The 17,630-nt window shown below is 40.0% G+C and overlaps 1 protein-coding gene across 1 annotated transcript in view; it reads left to right on the top strand.

Moving 5' to 3' along the window:
* LOC128649318 (tight junction protein ZO-2) overlaps positions 1–17,630 on the top strand; it is a gene marked incomplete in the record, with an annotated part of 134,081 nt that overhangs the window by 60,122 nt on the left and 56,329 nt on the right. Inside the window, 1 exon segment of the mRNA XM_053702525.1 lies at positions 7,511–7,635. Within this exon segment, the coding sequence (XP_053558500.1) occupies positions 7,511–7,635 (125 nt within the window).

Raw genomic sequence — 17,630 nt, 5'->3', positions numbered from 1 at the left:
GAACTGATACCCAATTATGACCACTAATACTGAAGTTGATTCGTTTGAAAAATGCTTATTGTGTTTGGAGGCTAAGATAATTCCTCCTGTAAAGTTTTGCTCTTCATGTCTAAAAACTTTTAAAGTTTAAAGATAAGATGTCTCTCCCTGAGCCTCCTGTCTCTCAGGATAGTGTTATCCTAGCTACGCCTCAGCTTCCCCCTCAAGCTTCACATGCAGTACCCTACGTTTCCTCTCAAGCTCCTGGGGGTATTTTTTTACCTGGGGATTTCACTGCGCAGCTTACGCCTGCTGTTTCTGCAGCTTTATCAGCTTTTCCAAAAGGTTTCTGGTAAGCATAAGAGGAAATCTACACATATTAATGTTAATAAGGATGACTCCGCTAAGGCTGTGTTAGTCAGTTTGTATCAATTATCTGATGAGGATGATTCTTCAGTGGCTTCTGAGGGGGAATGATCAGATTCTGATACTGTAGTGACCAATTCAGCAGATTCAGAGGAGATTTATTTCAGATTTAAGTTAGAACACCTTCGAGTTTTTGAAGGAGGTTCTTGCTACTTTTGGAAGTATCCGACGCATATGTTACAGAGAATCCAAAGAGGTCTAGTAAGCTTAATCGGGTATATGATATACCCTCATCTGTGGAAGTATTTCTAGTTCCAGACCGTATGGCAGATATTATAACTCAGGAATGGGATAAACGAGGGATTCCTTTTTCCCCGTCCCCTGTTTTTAAAAAGATGTTTCCTGTTGCTAATGCTATTCCTGATTCGTGGCACACAGTGCCCAAGATAGAGGGAGCTACCTCTACTCTGGCTAAGAGAACTACTATTCCTATTGAAGACAGTTGTTCTTTCAAGGATCCCATGGATAAGAAGCTTGAGGCTTTTTTGAAGATGTACATTCATCAGGGATTACAGTGGCAACCGGTTGCTAGTATTGCTACAGTTGCGGGTGCAACATCTTCTATAGAGGAGATCCAAGACATGATCAAGGCCCTAAAGCTAGCCAATACCTTTTATTTGTGATGCCAACATGCAAGTTCTTAGATTGGGTGCTAAAATTTCTCGTTTTACTGTTTTAACTCGCAGAGCTCTTGGATGTAAACATCTGCAGACCAAGATTTTAAGCCAAAGTCCAATCTTTTATTTCTGCCTTATAAGGGTAAAACCTTGTTAGAACCAGGTCAGGCAGAAAATATTTCTGACATTACAGGTGGAAAGGGTTCTTTCCTACCTCAGAATTAAGAGAATAGACCTAAGGGTTGCCAGAATTCTAATTTTTATTCCTTGGATAACTTTAAGGGACAGAAGTATTCCTCTTCCAAGTCTGATCAATTCAACTCTTCTTGGAGGTCCAGTCAGCCTTGGAATAGGGGGAAGCAAGCTAAAAAGCCTTCCATTGATTCTAAATCAACATGAAGGGGCCGCCCCCGATCTTATAGTGGATCAAGTGGGGGGCAGGCTTTCTCTTTTTTTTCAGCAGGCTTGGATACACAATATTGCAGATCCTTGGGCCATAGATATAGTATCCCATGGTTACAGAATAGGATTCAAATCTTGTTCTGCCAGGGGCAGGTTCCATCTGTAAAGGTTAACTGCGAACCAGATAAAGAGAGAGGCCTTCTTAAACTCCGTAAAGGACCTATCAACCCTGGGAGTGATTGTTCCAGTTCCTCTAGATTAACAGGGTCTAGGATTCTATTCAAATCTATTTGTAGATCCCAAGAAGGAGGGCACTTTTCATCTCATTCTGGACCTAAAGTGTCTCAATCGATTCCTTAGGGTTCCATCCTTAAAGATGGAGACTATCCGTTTTATTCTTTCTTTTGGTCCAAAAGGGTCAGTTCATGTTCCTATTCACAGGGATTATTGCCAGTATAGAAGGTTTGCCTTCCAGGACAAATATTTCCAGTTGTTTGCCCTTCCTTTTGGCCTTGCTACAGCTCCCAGAATTTTTACAAAAGTTCTGGGGGCTCTTCTGGCAGTGGTGAGGTCCCACGGTATTGCTTTGGCGCCTTATCTAGACGACATTCTAGTTCAAGCGCCATCTTTTCATCTAGCAAGATCTCATACTGAGATGTCTATTCTACGTTCCCATGGGTGGAAAGTGAATCTGGGAAAGAGTTCCCTTGTTCCAGATACAAGGGTGTGTTTCTTGGGAACAATCAGATTTCCTGTCCATGAAGATTTTTCTGACGGATGTCAGAAAATCCAAACTTCATGTTTCTTGCCTGTCTCTCCAGTCTGCTATTCGTCCATCTGTGGCTCAATGCATGGAGGTGATTGGACTGATGGTTGCCTCCATGGACATCATACCTTTTTGCTCTGTTCCATCTGAGACCTCTGCAGCTATGCATGCTCAGTCAATGGAATGGGGACCACTCAGATCTCTTGCAGAAGATAAATTTGGATTCCCCAACAAGAGTCTCTCTCTCATGGTAGGTTTCACAGGACCATCTGTCTCAGGGCACATGCTTCCTGAGGCCTTCCTGGGTGATAGTGACCACAGACGCAAGCCTGTTAGGTTGGGGAGAAGTTTGGGGTTTCTTAAAGACACAGGGTCTGTGGACTCAATAGGAGTCGTCTCTTCCAATAAACTTCTTGGAGTTGAGAGCAATTTTCTATCCTTTGATAGCTTGGCCTCAATTAGCTTTGGTCCGATTTATAAGAGTTCAGTCGGACAACATTACCTCAGTGGCCTACATCACTCACCAGGAAGGAACTCAGAGTTCCTTGGCAATGAAGTTGGTGTCTCGCATTCTCCAGTGGGCAAAGTTTCATGATTGCCATCTCTCTGCCATCCACATACCAGGGGTGGATTTTCTAAGCAGGCAGACTTTTCATCCCGGAGAATGGGCTCTCCACCCAGAGGTTTTCACAATGATAACTCTAAGAAGGGTGGTTCCAGAGTTGGATCTGATGGCGTCTTGTCAAAATGCCAAGCTTCCAAAGTATGGTTTAAGGTAAAGAGATCCTCAAGCCATTCTGGTAGATGCTCTAGCGGTTCCTTGGAGCTTTAATCTAGCATACCTGTTTCCTCCGTTTGCGTTGCTTCCACAAGTAATTGCTTGCATCAAACAGGAAAGAGCTTCTGTGATTTTAATAGCTCCTGCATGGCCTTGCAGGATCTGGTTTGCGGATATCATCTCTTCCGCCATAGAGGTTACCTTTCAGGAAGGTCCTTCTACTTCAGGGTCCCTTTCTTCATTTAAATCTTGTTTCTCTGAAGCTGACTGCTTGGAGATTGAACATCTAAGTTTGGCTAGACGTGGCTTCTCTGAGAAAGTCATAGATACTATGCTTCAGGCTCGTAAACCGGTTACTCGCAGAATTTACCATAGAGTATGGTGTAAATACCTTCATTGGTGTGATTCAAAAGGTTTTTCTTGGAACAAAGTATGGGTCACTCAAATTTTGGCTTTTCTTCAGGAGGGCCTGGAGATGGGTTTGTCAGTCAGGGTCAGATTTCTGCTCTGTCTACTCTTCTGCATAAACGTCTGGCAGTTATGCCAGATGTTCAGTATTTTGTTCAGGCCTTGGTCAGAATCAGGCCTGTGTTTTAAATCTGTTGTTCCTCCTTGGAGTCTTAACCTTGTTCTTAGAGTTTTGCAGCAGGCTCAGTTTGAGCCAATGCATTCTGTTAATATTAAATTACTATCTTGGAAGGTTTTGTTTCTTCTTGCTATTTCTCTTGCTCGCAGAGTTTCTGAACTTTCGGCTCTGCAGTGTTATTCCCCTTACCATATTTTTCATGCTGATAAGGCGGTCCTTGGTACTAAGCTGGGGTTCTCCCTAAGATAGTGTCAGATCGCAATATTAATCAGGAAATTGTTGTTCCTCCTTTTTGTCCTAGCCCTTCCCTTGGATGTTGTGCATGCTCTTAAATTTTACCTTCAAGCAACTAAAGATTTTCGGCACACTACTGCCCTGTTGGTTGTTTACTTAAATTGAGGGTTATCGACCCAAAACAGCCCGCATATCTTACAATACGCAAGAATATTTCGATTACAAGACGTTATAAAGTTAGTCAGTACAATGTTATCTTAGGTACAAAGTGAGAAAAAACATTAGACTAGACTTTGTATAGAAATAAATTAATTAAAAAACAAACCAAAAAACAATTATGCCTCCTGGAATAAGATAAGGCCACTCTTGGATCTTTTTCACATAACATAAACTTAAGGAGGTATAAATAATAATACTGAAGGCCACTTATGGACCTTTTTCTTCTGAAATAAATGCCTATTTCTGTCAAAATATAAGGTGATTATAGATGATACAAAGGGTGGCATATGAAAATAAAACCATATTTATAAAATATTTATGCATAGAAAGATAGTTGTAAATAAGAGAACTTACCACAACCTGTTGATCTGTGCATATCCTTAAAGGGATACTTAAGTAAAAAAAAATGTTTGCATAAAAAAATGTTTAAAAATTGCAGGCAAGTATTTTAAAATCTTCAAAAATAAGCAAAATTACAAAGCCATGCTGTCTGGGGCAGTCTACTCCACCCTTATCACTGTTTAGACACAGGCATTGTATTTCAACTGAGTTCACAGCTTCTAGGCATGCTCCAGCAGATATCTATGCACTTTTGTATTCTACCAAAACAACAATATAGATACAGCCATAGTAGGAAATGTGTGGGGGGAGTTAGAGCTTTACAATTCAGAAACTAAAAAGAAAGGGTTAATGGCGAGGCACTGCAGTATACATTTGCAGGTAAAGTAATTTAAAGTACATATTTTTATTATATTTTGTCTCTATCCCAACTTGTTTTATGTCCCTTTTAAACACTTATGAATTAAATACACATCTCACAAGGGACAACATGTTACAGCTATAACATTGGAGTACGTAGAGCTCAAAAAAGACAACTCAGAGTATCTCAAATAGAAGATAATCTCTGAAATAGTTACCCTACAGTGTTATGAATATAATCTCAGAAGCTACTACAATAAAAAAGTTACTATGGCCTTGGTGCTTAGCCAGATGAAGCCTTCAGCGGCTCAATATTAATGGAAGAGCTGAGGTATATTAGTGGTAAGCCATTTACACTGAACAATATTTATATCTAGTAAGAGGTACTATCTAAATGTTATTTATGTTATAGGGTAACACCAAACATCATTTCTAGCCAATATTACTGATACCAAACAATAAAAGATACCACCATTTAATAAAAATTTTATGGCAAGGTAAATCAGTGCTTGCTCAACCAATCTTTTTGCATTCAAGTATCAGAACTGATAATGAAATTTAAGTAGAATGCTGCAATCTAAAGTCAAAGTAAGAGATGTTGCCGTCCCGTCAGCTAGCAGCATGACGGTGTATTGTATATAAACAGTCTTGCAAATTGTACATATATTTAATGAATACATTCTAGTTATTTAAGGGAACTACCATGTAGCTAAAATGCTTGAACACACAAAGGATTAGCCGGTGCATGGCACAAACCTTTAGTTCTATAAGCCCTCCAGTCACTGTGTCCCATATAAACTGCAGATAAATAATTACTTACTGGACCAACTATCATATCTTTTATATAAAACTGAACGTAATAAAAATATAAAAAGCCACTTCATAGCAACTGAGTATGGAATATTGTAAGACCCAGCATATAAGCACACATACATCAGAAATAAAAATCTCAGTTTGACTTAAGTGACGACCCTCTCAGAAGATATTTTCTTGTTCAAAATATTGCTGGCCAATTCCAGATATATGCCAATGTAGGCTAGCTTGGGAATATATATGAACCCAGCTGTATGGCATAATCACTCTAAGGAATGTGATATGCCATGACATTAAATGGCAAACTGATTCTGCATAGTAATGTAAACTCTATTTCACCCACTAAGATATTAAAGCTGGGTTGTTAGCTATAAACTTTGCTCTTTAAAAGATACTTGTGACCGCTAGCAATGGAATCTCCAGCAGAACTATATAATTAGTGCCCATGGCAGGTATATCTATTATCCGGTCACCCCACTTGCACCAATCCAAGACACAGCATCTGCCAGGGTCCCATAGCATCCAGGCTAAATATACCAGCGTTGTTTTATATGTATGAGGGGGCACCTGAATTAATGCTCACAACGGTACAGGCATTCATTTAACAATCCCACAGCTAGCCTTTAGCATTTAAATAGACAATGTGATCAAATAAGGCCAGGATAGTGGATCAGTTTCTGGAGCAGTCACCATAAATCTCTGACACATGCCCTTCTGATGCAGCAGTATGCTTAGGAAAAGCCATTAAGTCAGCTAGTTGAGTTTCGCAGATAAGGAGCTGGATCTTATTGAAGCAAGTTGGCAAAGTAGATTTCCCAGAGCGCTCAATTCTAGGGTGTAGATGGTGAGCTCTTTATCGGCTCGGATCTGTTTGACTGCATTGTGATCGGTTAACTCTTACTGCATTACCCCTGTGATCGGTAGGTGGAGAGATGCCTCTCGCAATGTTGCTTGCTGCACATTCTCCCTCTCGAGAGCAGTTCAGGCATAGGGATGCACTTTTGTAGGCATCTGAGCTCCAAACTGAGGGAAAGTATCCCAAGCTCCCTTCAAAGAATCTAAGTTGCTTACGCCCCACAAGCAGCAACCAAATTTTGCAGGATCGGAGCATATAAAGCATAAAAATGTTTGCCAGTCCTCATCTAGCAGTCTTTTTAGTCTGTTGGCTCAACCATCTTATAGAATAAGGTACATAGTCATTGCTCAAGTATTAGAAAATGGTCTTTTAGAACCTGCATAATCTGTCTCCCGTTTCTCAAGTGACTCCATGATATTCGAATAGTAGCAAAGGAATAAACATCCCTCAGGATGGGTCGTCGCACTAGCAAGAAAGTTAGCAACAGTCCCAGAATGACTGCCATGCCCGAGCTACCGGTGAGGGCGCTGAGATCTTTCAGCAAGGCCATTACCTTAGGCCTCGACTGTCGGGATCAGGGCCCTGTTGTCATAAAGACACCAAACTTGTTATTTAACAGATTAGTATCATTTGATGAATCTGTAGTAAGTATTTTCAATGCTGTAGTCCTCTAAAGACAATTGGCGTATTAAGAGGTTCACATCAGCAGCCGCTGATATTGCGACCTGTTCAGTCGCTGCCCAGACACCCCCCACGTCAGAGTATTTCAATAACATTGCTATTGTGCAACAGTGCTCACATTATAAAAACTACCTAAAACATGAGCTTCTGTGACAGATCTTGAGTCAAAATAACCATTTTATTGTTTTTTTAGCAAAATAATGAAAGTAGTAGCTAATGTTAGAATTAAACCATGCAACGCTTTCATCTATCCGTTCTAATTAAGGATGTTTGCTAATTTTAATAACATACACTGGGTTACATTAATAATTTAAAAGGAAGGGAAAAAAAGCAGCTCCATAAGTTTTATATGTGAAGTCCTCTCGGCTATAGACCAAAAGTGTGAGAATTTAACATTAATTAGTAAAGATATTAAATTAGTATTTGCATAACTTTCTCTATTTTCTTGTTTTAGGATCATAAAAAAGGATTTGGGATTGCAGTTTCTGGAGGAAAAGACAATCCACATTTTAAAAATGGGGATAATTCTATTGTGATCTCAGATGTGCTCATGGGAGGTCCTGCAGATGGTTTACTACAGTAAGTTTTTTTTTTTCCCTTTTATACAGCTTAGATCAATATTCTAAAATAGTGTCCTTTTGTAGCAAGAAGTTAGATAGCCAGTGTTTTATAATAATTTTGTTTTAATTGTCTCCTATAAATGTTTTATGTCTTTTTATAAACTAGTCATCTATGCAATGTCCTACAAACATACTTATTTAAAACCATACATATTTTTATTCGGGGCTTTATAAATGTGTTGCATATCAATTTGAATCCAGAGAAGGGCGTTTATATAATGAATATGCAGAATAATGCAAAAGTGTAAATGCCAGTATTTAAATGTCTGATTGGTGGGTTCCTGGGTTTGTAAAGCCCTGAGCCAATCATTTTGCAGATATTTTGCCCCCAGTTAGTAAGACGAGTAGCACCATACTAAAGAGGCCCATGAGAACTGGATGGAATTTGGTGCCAGGTTATCCTTGTGCTGGTACTACAAAGCATCTCTTCACTGTAATAGTAGAAGCAAGTTACACTTTGTGGGCTTTATGGAGGCTGCACTATTGGTTAAAAATATTCTTCATAGAGAGCTGTACTTCTCAGGTACAGATAAACATTCACCATACACAGTGCAGTAAGAACAAAATATAGTCCGTACAACACAAAATGTTTTTTGTTTTTTTTTATAATTTAATGGTGATTTCTAATTTTTCCGCTTCTACTCAGTTTGGTAAGGTGTATATATATAGAACGCATTGTGCATTGCTTTGGACCATTGTTGTGTGTGTGCATCACCTAACAAGTACAGACCTTAAACCTTTTATCCATTAATGGAATAAAAAGGTCAAAAATGAAATGTGCATGATTGCATTTCAATTGTAAATAGATGCATTTTTGCAAACCGCTTTCATTTGCAAAAACACTTTTATACTATGTTTTAGCAACATACGCACATATGCTACATGTGACTTGATCATCAGGATTCAAACACAATGCCTCCTCAGAGAGCTATCACTGGGGTGTAATGCATCAGTGAATACTTTATTTGTGTCGTACAAACCACTGCTTTTGAAGGGGTGTGTTGTTCAAATGCTGGTGCATGGAGCACTTACAGTATAAGTGCGTATGCCACTGAAAACAGTATTTGTTTTAAATAGAAGCACTATTGCTAGTGGTAGTATATTGCAAACATGCTTCCCCCATGCACATTTCAGGTTTTTTTTATATCCCTTTAAGTGCCATAATTGTTTTGTTTGAACAATTCCAGCTGGAGAAAAACCCTCAACATTCATACCCATCTGGATAAAATATATATATCACAGAATCTTAAAAAGTGCTGGAGAGAGACTGCTATTTTTTATGGTCATTATTAAATAGCTTAAACACCATATATTATTTGATTACTATTAAGCAGCTCTACCACTCTATAAAATCATATAGTATACCTTTAAAAATATTTTGAACAAACATCTATGTTCCAGTAAGATGTTAAAAATTAAAACAATAGTATAAATACAAATATGTTAAAAATGTAAGTGATTGTATAAATGTATGGTGCCCTTACAGTCTGTACCTCTGAACTTATTAGCAATCACTGCTCATTTCTTATCTAATTCAGACCTTGCCTCATCATTTAAGTCACTCTTCAGCAGTTGGACGTTGTCTTCCCACTAACATATTGTAAATAAAATTAACTTAATTAGGCTAAATTTAGAGAAAGTTTATCATCCGGATTTAAGGTGACAATGACTGTTAAAAGGGATAGTAAACAGCTTGAGATTTTTAAAATACATTTTTTAGTTATACGTAATAAAATAACTGCAATAATTCTTTCATCATTTTTATTTTGCCCCCTTTTCATGTAATTTTTAGTTTTGAAAATCTGAGGATTTTTTAGTTTTCAGAACTTAACATGCACCCTGCAGACTTCTCATGACTAGCTCTGCTTCATAACTATCATAAGTGGCTTTCTCAGATGACTGCAAATAAATGCATTTTATACTGATTTTATAACCGTGGCTAGCCTTGCTGTCTGCAGACTAAAGCCTGCGGGTGGAGTTTAGTTATTGATAAATATTTGTTGTAAAAAGGGTGTTAATGTGTTTTAAAACCATGTAGACTTGGCTAATATGTTATTTTACAGCAACACAACAGAACCATCTTGTAATTACAAGGTGTTTTCTGTCTCCTTAAAGTGAATGTAAATTTTGATGCTAAAGTGTCCGGTTTTTAAACATTATTTAAAAACAGGGGCACTTTAATTCATCAAAATTTACATTTCACTTGTGTTGTGAGAAAATACCTTTTAAACTTGACAGCCGCTCCAGCTTTCCCCGGTTGTGACAAGCCATTTCTTTCATGTAATTGTCAAGAGTCCATGAGCTAGTGACGTATGGGATATACAATCCTACCTATAAAGCCTAGAAATACACCCCTCACCACACCCACAATTCAGTTTTACAAACTTTGCCTCCTATGGAGGTGGTGAAGTAAGTTTGCGCTTGATTTTTATGATTTCTTCTGTGATAAGCGCTTCTAAGCATTCTGAAGCCCATTTCCTCTTAGAGTACAGTGTTTGTCAGAGGGATGTGAAGAGAGTATCACCTATTGATTTTATGGTTTCTCTCATGGGAAATCTTTTCAAGGGATCTCTGTTATCGGTCGTAGGGATTCATCTCCTACCTCCCTTTTCTGATCAACGATATACTCTTATATACCATTACCTCTGCTGATAACTGTTTCAGTACTGGTTTGGCTATCTACTTTATGTGGATGGGTGTCTTTCGGTAAGTATGTATCATTATTTGAAGACACACTCAGCTATGGTTCGGTGCTTTATGTATTAATATAAAATTTTAAATATATGTATTTTACTTATACAGATGGCCCTCGTTTTACAACAGTTCCATTTACACTGTTTCAGAATAACAACCTTTTTTTCCAGTCATGTGACTGCTATTGAAAAGCAATGAGAAGCAGCACATTTATTAAAATAGCCAGTAGGTGGAGCGGTCCGCTTGTGTCCAAGCAAGCTGAAATTAATCAGTTTAACGAGACCTGAGCTATCGAGCAAATTTCAAAAGAACAAGATCTTCCAGTCTATAAATCAGTCCAGATTGGAATGCATAGAAAGAACTGTTTGCAGAAAAATGCAAGTAAAGTCTGTGTTGTGTGATTACTTTATTAGGTTTATAATGCTGTTTAGCAAATGTTTTTTTTTTTCATTTAACTTAGTTTAATTATATATTCTGTGCTGTGTGATTATTTTATCGGGTTTATAATGCTGTTTAGCATTTAAAGTCTTCATTTCAAAGCTTTAAAATAATGTATTAGATGTTATGTCAATTTTGAGAGGGGCCTGGAACCTAACTCCCTCACTTCCCATTGACTTACATTATAAACTGGGTTTCATTTTACAATGGTTTCGATTTACAACCATTCCTTCTGGAACCTAACCCCGGCGTAAACTGAGGGCTACCTGTATTTGCCATGAGTCAGGTCTATGTGCATTTCTCTTTGCAGTCCAGCAGTTTCATTATGGGAATTGTGTTTAGGAAGTTTGTCTTACCTGTGGTATAGTCTTTTTTCAATTTGACTTGTTTTTTTCTTGGAAAACTTGCGGGCAAATTAGGCTTGTGAGGGCGCAAAATGCTGTTATTTATTGCGTCATTCTTGTTTTTTGGGGCGCGAATGTGCGTCGGTCATGACGCAAGTTCGTCATTTCCTGTGTCTTAGTTGACGCTAGGTTGTTTGATTGTTGTTGGTGCCAAAATAATTCTCAACTTCCTTTTGCGTTGTGTGTCATACTTGGCGCCAAAAAATTTTGTTTTATTTTACCTCACTTCCTATATGCTCCTTGCCTTCTTTATGCTCAGAGGGCTATGCTATTTGCTTTTTTTGCCAAATTTAGCACTTGCATTTTTTTCCCATTCCTGAAACTGCTATGTGTGGAAATAAGATATTTCTGTTTAATGTTAAATTTTCTTTTTTTTTACATTTTACAAGATGTCTCAATCTGATCCTGTCTCAGAAGTTGCTGTAGGAGCCATGCTGCCTGAACACAGTTCTACCAAAGCTAAGTGTATCTGTTGTAAGCTAGTGGAGATTATATCTCCAGCTGTAGTATGCAACGGTTGTCATGATAAGCTTTTGAATGCAGAAAAGGTTTCTATTAGTACTAGTACAGTATCTGTTGTTCGTTCAACATCTAAAGTACATGATCCTTGTTGATATGAAAAATTGTATTGCTGATGCGATACAGAAGGCTATGGCTGCTATACCGCCTTCAAATAAACGTAAAAGGTCTTTTAAAACTTCTCATAATACTGTTTAAATTTGTAATGACCGATAACATACTGATATATCCTCCTCTGATGAGGATCTATCTGGTTCAGAGGATCCTACTTCAGACATTGACACTGATAAATCATCCTATCTTTTTAAGATTGAGTATATTCGTTCTTTGTTAAAAGAAGTATTAATAACTTTGGATGTTGAGGAGTCTGGTCCTCTTGATAATAAATACAGTAAACGTTTAAATTCTGTCTATAAACCTCCTATGTGACTACTCCTGAGGTTTTTCCTGTTCCTAATGCCATTTCTGATGTGATTGCTAAGTAATGGTCTAAGAAGGATCCTTTAGATAGGATTGAATCTTATCTAAATAAAGCTTATTTACATTCTGGCTATATGCTCAGACCTGCCATTTCTATGGCTGATATTTCGTGTGCATCAACTTTTTGGTTGGATAGCTTAGCACAACGGGAAAAATACTCTGATTTGTATAGCATTGTTTGTTTGCTTCAACATGCTAATTATTTTATCTGTGATGCTATTTTTGATATCATCAAGATAAATGTTAAATCTATGTCTTTAGCTATTTTAGCTAGAAGAGCTTTATGGCTCAAATCATGGAATGCTGACATGGTATCTAAATCTAGGTTACTATCTCTTTCATTCCAGGGTAATAATTTGTTTGGTTCCCAGTTGGATAAAATTATTTCCACTATTACTGGGGTTTTTTCTTTCATGTAATTGGCAAGAGTTCATAAGCTAGTGACATATGGGATATACAATCCTACCAGGAGGGGCAAAATTTCCCAAACCTCAAAATGCCTATAAATACACCCCTCACCACACCCACAATTCAGTTTTACAAACTTTGCCTCCTATGGAGGTGGTAAAGATTTTTTATCGAGTTTGGAAGACTTATATTTCATGGTGTTCTTCTCATAAATTCTCCTGGCATTCTTTTAGAATTCCTAGAATTTTACAGTTTCTTCAGGATGGTTTGGATAAAGGTTTGTCTGCAAGTTCCTTGAAGGGACAAATCTCTGCTCTTTCTGTTTTATTTCACAGAAAAATTACTAATCTTCCTGATATTCACTGTTTTTTGTTCAGGCTTTGGTTCGTATCAAGCCTGTCATTAAATCAATCTCTCCTCCTTGGAGTCTTAATTTGGTTTCCAAGGCTTTGCAGGCTCCACCTTTTGAGCCTATGCATTCTTTGGATATTAAACTACTTTCTTGTTGTTCCTTTTGGCTATCTCTTCGCTAGAAGAGTTTCTGAATTGTCTGCTCTCTCTTGTGAGTCTCCTTTTTTGATTCTCCATCAGGATAAGGCTGTTTTGTGGACTTCATTTAAATTTCTTCCTAAGGTTGTGAATTCTAACCACATTAGTAGGGAAATTGTTGTTCCTTCCTTGTGTCCTAATCCCAAGAATAATCTTGAAAGGTCTCTACATTCTTTGGATGTTATAAATTGTTAGGGTATGTAGAGGATTTAAGGGCTTTTAGCCCAGTGTAGAATTATACACTAATAATAATGAAATAGTACATTTAAAATTAACACTTTATTAAAACAACGTTGTTGATATTGTCTTGTTTCAATAAAGTGTTAATCTCAAATTTACTATTTCATTCTTTGGATGTTGTAAGAGCTTTGAAATATTATGTCGAAGCTACTAAAGATTTCAGGAAGACTTCTAGTCTTGTTCTTTTTTCTGGTCCTAGGAAAGGTCAGAAAGCCTCTGCCATTTCTTTGGCATATTGGTTAAAGCTTTTGATTCACAAGGCTTATGTAGAGGTAGGACAGTCTCTGCCTCAGAGAATTACAGCTCATTCTACTAGATCAGTCGCCACTTCTTGGGCTGTCATGAGATGCAGGACATATGCAGGACACAGCAATGATGGTACAACTCTATTTTATTGCAGAGCATAACAATACACATCTAGTCAGGTTGATTGTACTAAACTAACTGCGACACAGACACCGGACCTAAGCCCCGTCCACATACTAGTGACATCACATCCTGCTCTCATCACATCTTCCCCTTTTTCAAAGGCAAAGCATACATTTGCATATACTAAATAACAAGGTACACCAACAGGGTATACAACAACATTTTTGTTTTTGAACATTATAAAAACAGATAGATTAGAAAACATGAACAAATAAATTACATCCTGACTTGGACATCGGGGTAGACTACCTTAGTCCACAGTGACCATGGGATTATTCTGCCCATACTTCCGGTCACTATTCTAGCTAAAGTCAGTCCCTGTATCGGGCCGGAAGTTTCACCACTCTTCCGCTTGATGTAACTTTGCATGAACTGTCCTCTGATACAGAAGATGGTGAACAAGAGTCTGCTGGAGGCAAAGATATATCCCCGCTGTGATCTTGCTGAGGGGAAGGCACCTCTCTTAGAACAGGTGATCCCACCGGCGGTGGTACTGAGGTATCCGGTTCCAGACTCTCAGGTACAGGCTGAAGATGTCTTCGGTTACAGCGTGTAACTGTCCCTCCCTCTGTAAGGACTGTGTAAGACCTTGGTTCTGGAGAGCGGCCCACTACCGTAGCAGGCGTCTTCCATTTCTTCTCATCATCCAGTTTAATTCTGACACTTTGGCCCGCTTTCAGTTCCTGTAAAGGCCTGACAGAATGTCTCCTGTCGTAGAAGAAACGATAACCCTTTTTGGCCTCTTCATCCCTCCTAAGGACTTCGTCCCAAGGAACAGGGCCAGGCGGCTTGAAGACACCCACTGAGGGTAAAGTGGTGCAAATCTGGCGTCCAAGCATCAGCTGTGCCGGGCTAAACCCGGTGGCTTGAATGGGCGTCGCCCTGTATGACAAGAGGGCTTGGTACGGCTCAGATTGCTTTAGAATGAATTTTGTTGTTTGAACTGCCCTTTCAGCCATTCCGTTGGCCTGCGGATAATGTGGACTTGACGTGGAATGTACAAAATCATATTCCCTGCTGAAAGCACTGAACTCTGTAGAAGCGAACTGCATACCATTATCACTCACCAGCTCCATTGGAATGCCCCAGCGGGGCGAACAAGCTCTTCAGGCGAATGATAACGGCCTGACTTGTGATATCATTCAGGGGTGCAATTTCCAAATACCTGGAATAGTAGTCGATCACAACAAGAAACTTTTTCCCGTGCAGTTCACACAAATCAGCAGCTATTTTCTGCCACGGCCCCGCAGGCAGCGGAGTAGACATCAAGGGCTCCCTTCTCTGAGTAGGCCGGCTTTCCCGGCAAAAGGCACAATTAGACACGTGATTTGCAATGTCGGAGCTGATCCCAGGCCACCACACAGCTGTAGCTGCCCTTTCTCTGCACTTTGTAATGCCTAGGTGGCCATCATGAATCCTGTTTAACATCTCCTTCCTCATGCTGACAGGAATTACAATGCGGTCTTGGAACAGCACCAACCCCTCCAGCTCCGTGAGCTGCGACCTCTCTGGCTGGTAAGCATTTAAAGACATCCAGGCTGCCCGGCTCTCGGGCCAGCCATCTTTTATGTACCTTATAACTTCTTGCAGATCTGTGTCCAAATATGTCTCTTTCTTTATCTCTTCCAGTTTCCTTGAAGAAATGGACTTAGAGGCCAGAACTGAATCAACATACACTTTCACATCCGATTCCGTGGAGGATTCTTCAGCAGCAGCCAGCGGGAGCCTGGATAGTGTATCTGCCACAACCAGTTGTTTCCCCGGCACATGCACTGCCTGAACATTGAACCTGAGCAGTCTCATTAAAAGTCTCTGGCATCTCAAGGGTGTTTTGTCAATGTCATAAGAATCGATTAGAGGGACTAGCGGTTTGTGGTCAGTTTCCAGACTAAATTTCTCCAAACCCACTAGATAACGCTGAAAGCGCTCACAGGCCCAAACTGCAGCCAGGCACTCTTTCTCAATTTGAGCGTATTTTGACTCCGCAGCCGTCAGTGTGTGGGAACAGTAGGCGATGGGCTGTAGTTTGTTGTCATTCAACTGCAGGAGTGCAGCCCCCAACCCATAACTGCTTGCATCAGCACTAACCACAGTCTTTTTTTGAAGGGTCGTAGAACCCCAGCACTGGGGCAGACCCCAGCAGTGACTTGGCATGCAGGAACGCTTTTTCCTGTGAGGGTCCCCAGACCCAGGCAACATCTTTCTTAAGCAACTCTGTGATAGGGTGTAAAACTGTAGATAAATCTGGAAGAAACTTGCCCACGTAATTTACAAGGCCCAATATCTGTCTCAGCTCATGTACATAAGAAGGGCTTTTCATCTGTTTGAATTTTCTCGGGGTCCGGCTTGATGCCATCCCCGTTGATGATATGCCCAAAGTAGCATAATTCAGTTTTCCTAAAATGACATTTTTCTTTATTCAGCTTCAGCCCAGACTCTTTGATAGCCTGCAGCACACAACTCAAACGCTGATCATGCTCCTCCACTGTAGACCCATACACTAGAATGTCGTCCATGACGACCGCTGTGCCCACGTGGCCACTCAGGAGAGAACTCATTTCCCTTTGAAAGATTTCAGGAGCGGAGGATATCCCAAAGGGGAGTCTGCAGAAGCAGAACCGACCTACCGGTGTGATAAAGGTAGTCAGTTTGCGGCACTTTGGATCCAGGGGGATCTGCCAAAAGCCGCTAGAAGCGTCTAATGTGCAAAAGAACTTTGCCCCAGCCAACTTCGGGGCTATATCTTCCAATGTCGGCAGCACAAATCTCTCCCTCTTCACTGCCTCATTCAACCTTTTCAGGTCCACACAGATGCGCACCTTTCCGTTTTTCTTTGCAACTGGAACAATGGGGGCACACCAATCAGTTGCTTCAACAACCTCTTCAATAACCCCCATAGACTTCATGCGCATTAGCTCTTTCTCCACTTGAGGCATGAGCGGGAACGGAATTCTACGAGGAGTAGAAATACTGTATGGGACTGCGTCACTTTTAAGTGCTATACGGACAGGTTTGCAGTTCAGTAGGCCCAACTCGCCAAACATATCTTCAGAAATCTCATTCACTCTGGCCACGAGGCCCAAGTCACAGGCTGCTTTTCTGCTCAATAAACTGTTAACACACTGACCTCGGATCACATGCACCCACATGGTGAACTTCCTCTGTTTGTACTCACAGCTGGCAAGAAATTTCCCCACACAATCAATGCGGCCACCAGGACTATGGACATTTGTAGTAACCTTCACCAGCTGGGGCTGTCGAGGCAGTTTCATAAATTCAGCAAAAGACATTACAGTGATATCTGCTCCTGTGTCAATCTTAAAATCAACTTTGGCTCCCATTACAGTAAAAGTAACTTTCCAATCTTCCTCTGAGCTTGTCCGTTCCACAACAGACCCCACAAAAGACACTTCCTGACCCTCCTGGTCACTGTCCACCTGCATCTCCTTAATGTATTCAGTTTTACACACCACTTCAAAATGGCCTATTCTGTTACATTGTCTGCATCTTTTATCTCTGGCCGGGCATATAGCACTCTGATCATGAGCCCGGTAGCACCGTGTGCATCGGCCATGTTGCGCCCATCCACTTCTAGGCCTTTCCAGTACTTAAGATCTACCGCTCACACTGTGCCTTTCACTAGTAATTTTCCTAGACTGTTGCACTTCATCCACAATACTCTCTGACCTCAGATCAGCACTTTGCTTTTTCACCAGTTCACTCTGGCGAGCCATCCTAATAGCCCCATCTAACGTTAAATCAGGCTCTAACTGCAGCTTCAGGGAGACTTCAG

Source organism: Bombina bombina, chromosome 2 (genome assembly GCF_027579735.1).
Source record: "Bombina bombina isolate aBomBom1 chromosome 2, aBomBom1.pri, whole genome shotgun sequence".
In the NCBI taxonomy this organism is placed as follows: Eukaryota; Metazoa; Chordata; class Amphibia; order Anura; family Bombinatoridae; genus Bombina; species Bombina bombina.
This window is presented reverse-complemented; position numbering and strand designations above follow the sequence as displayed.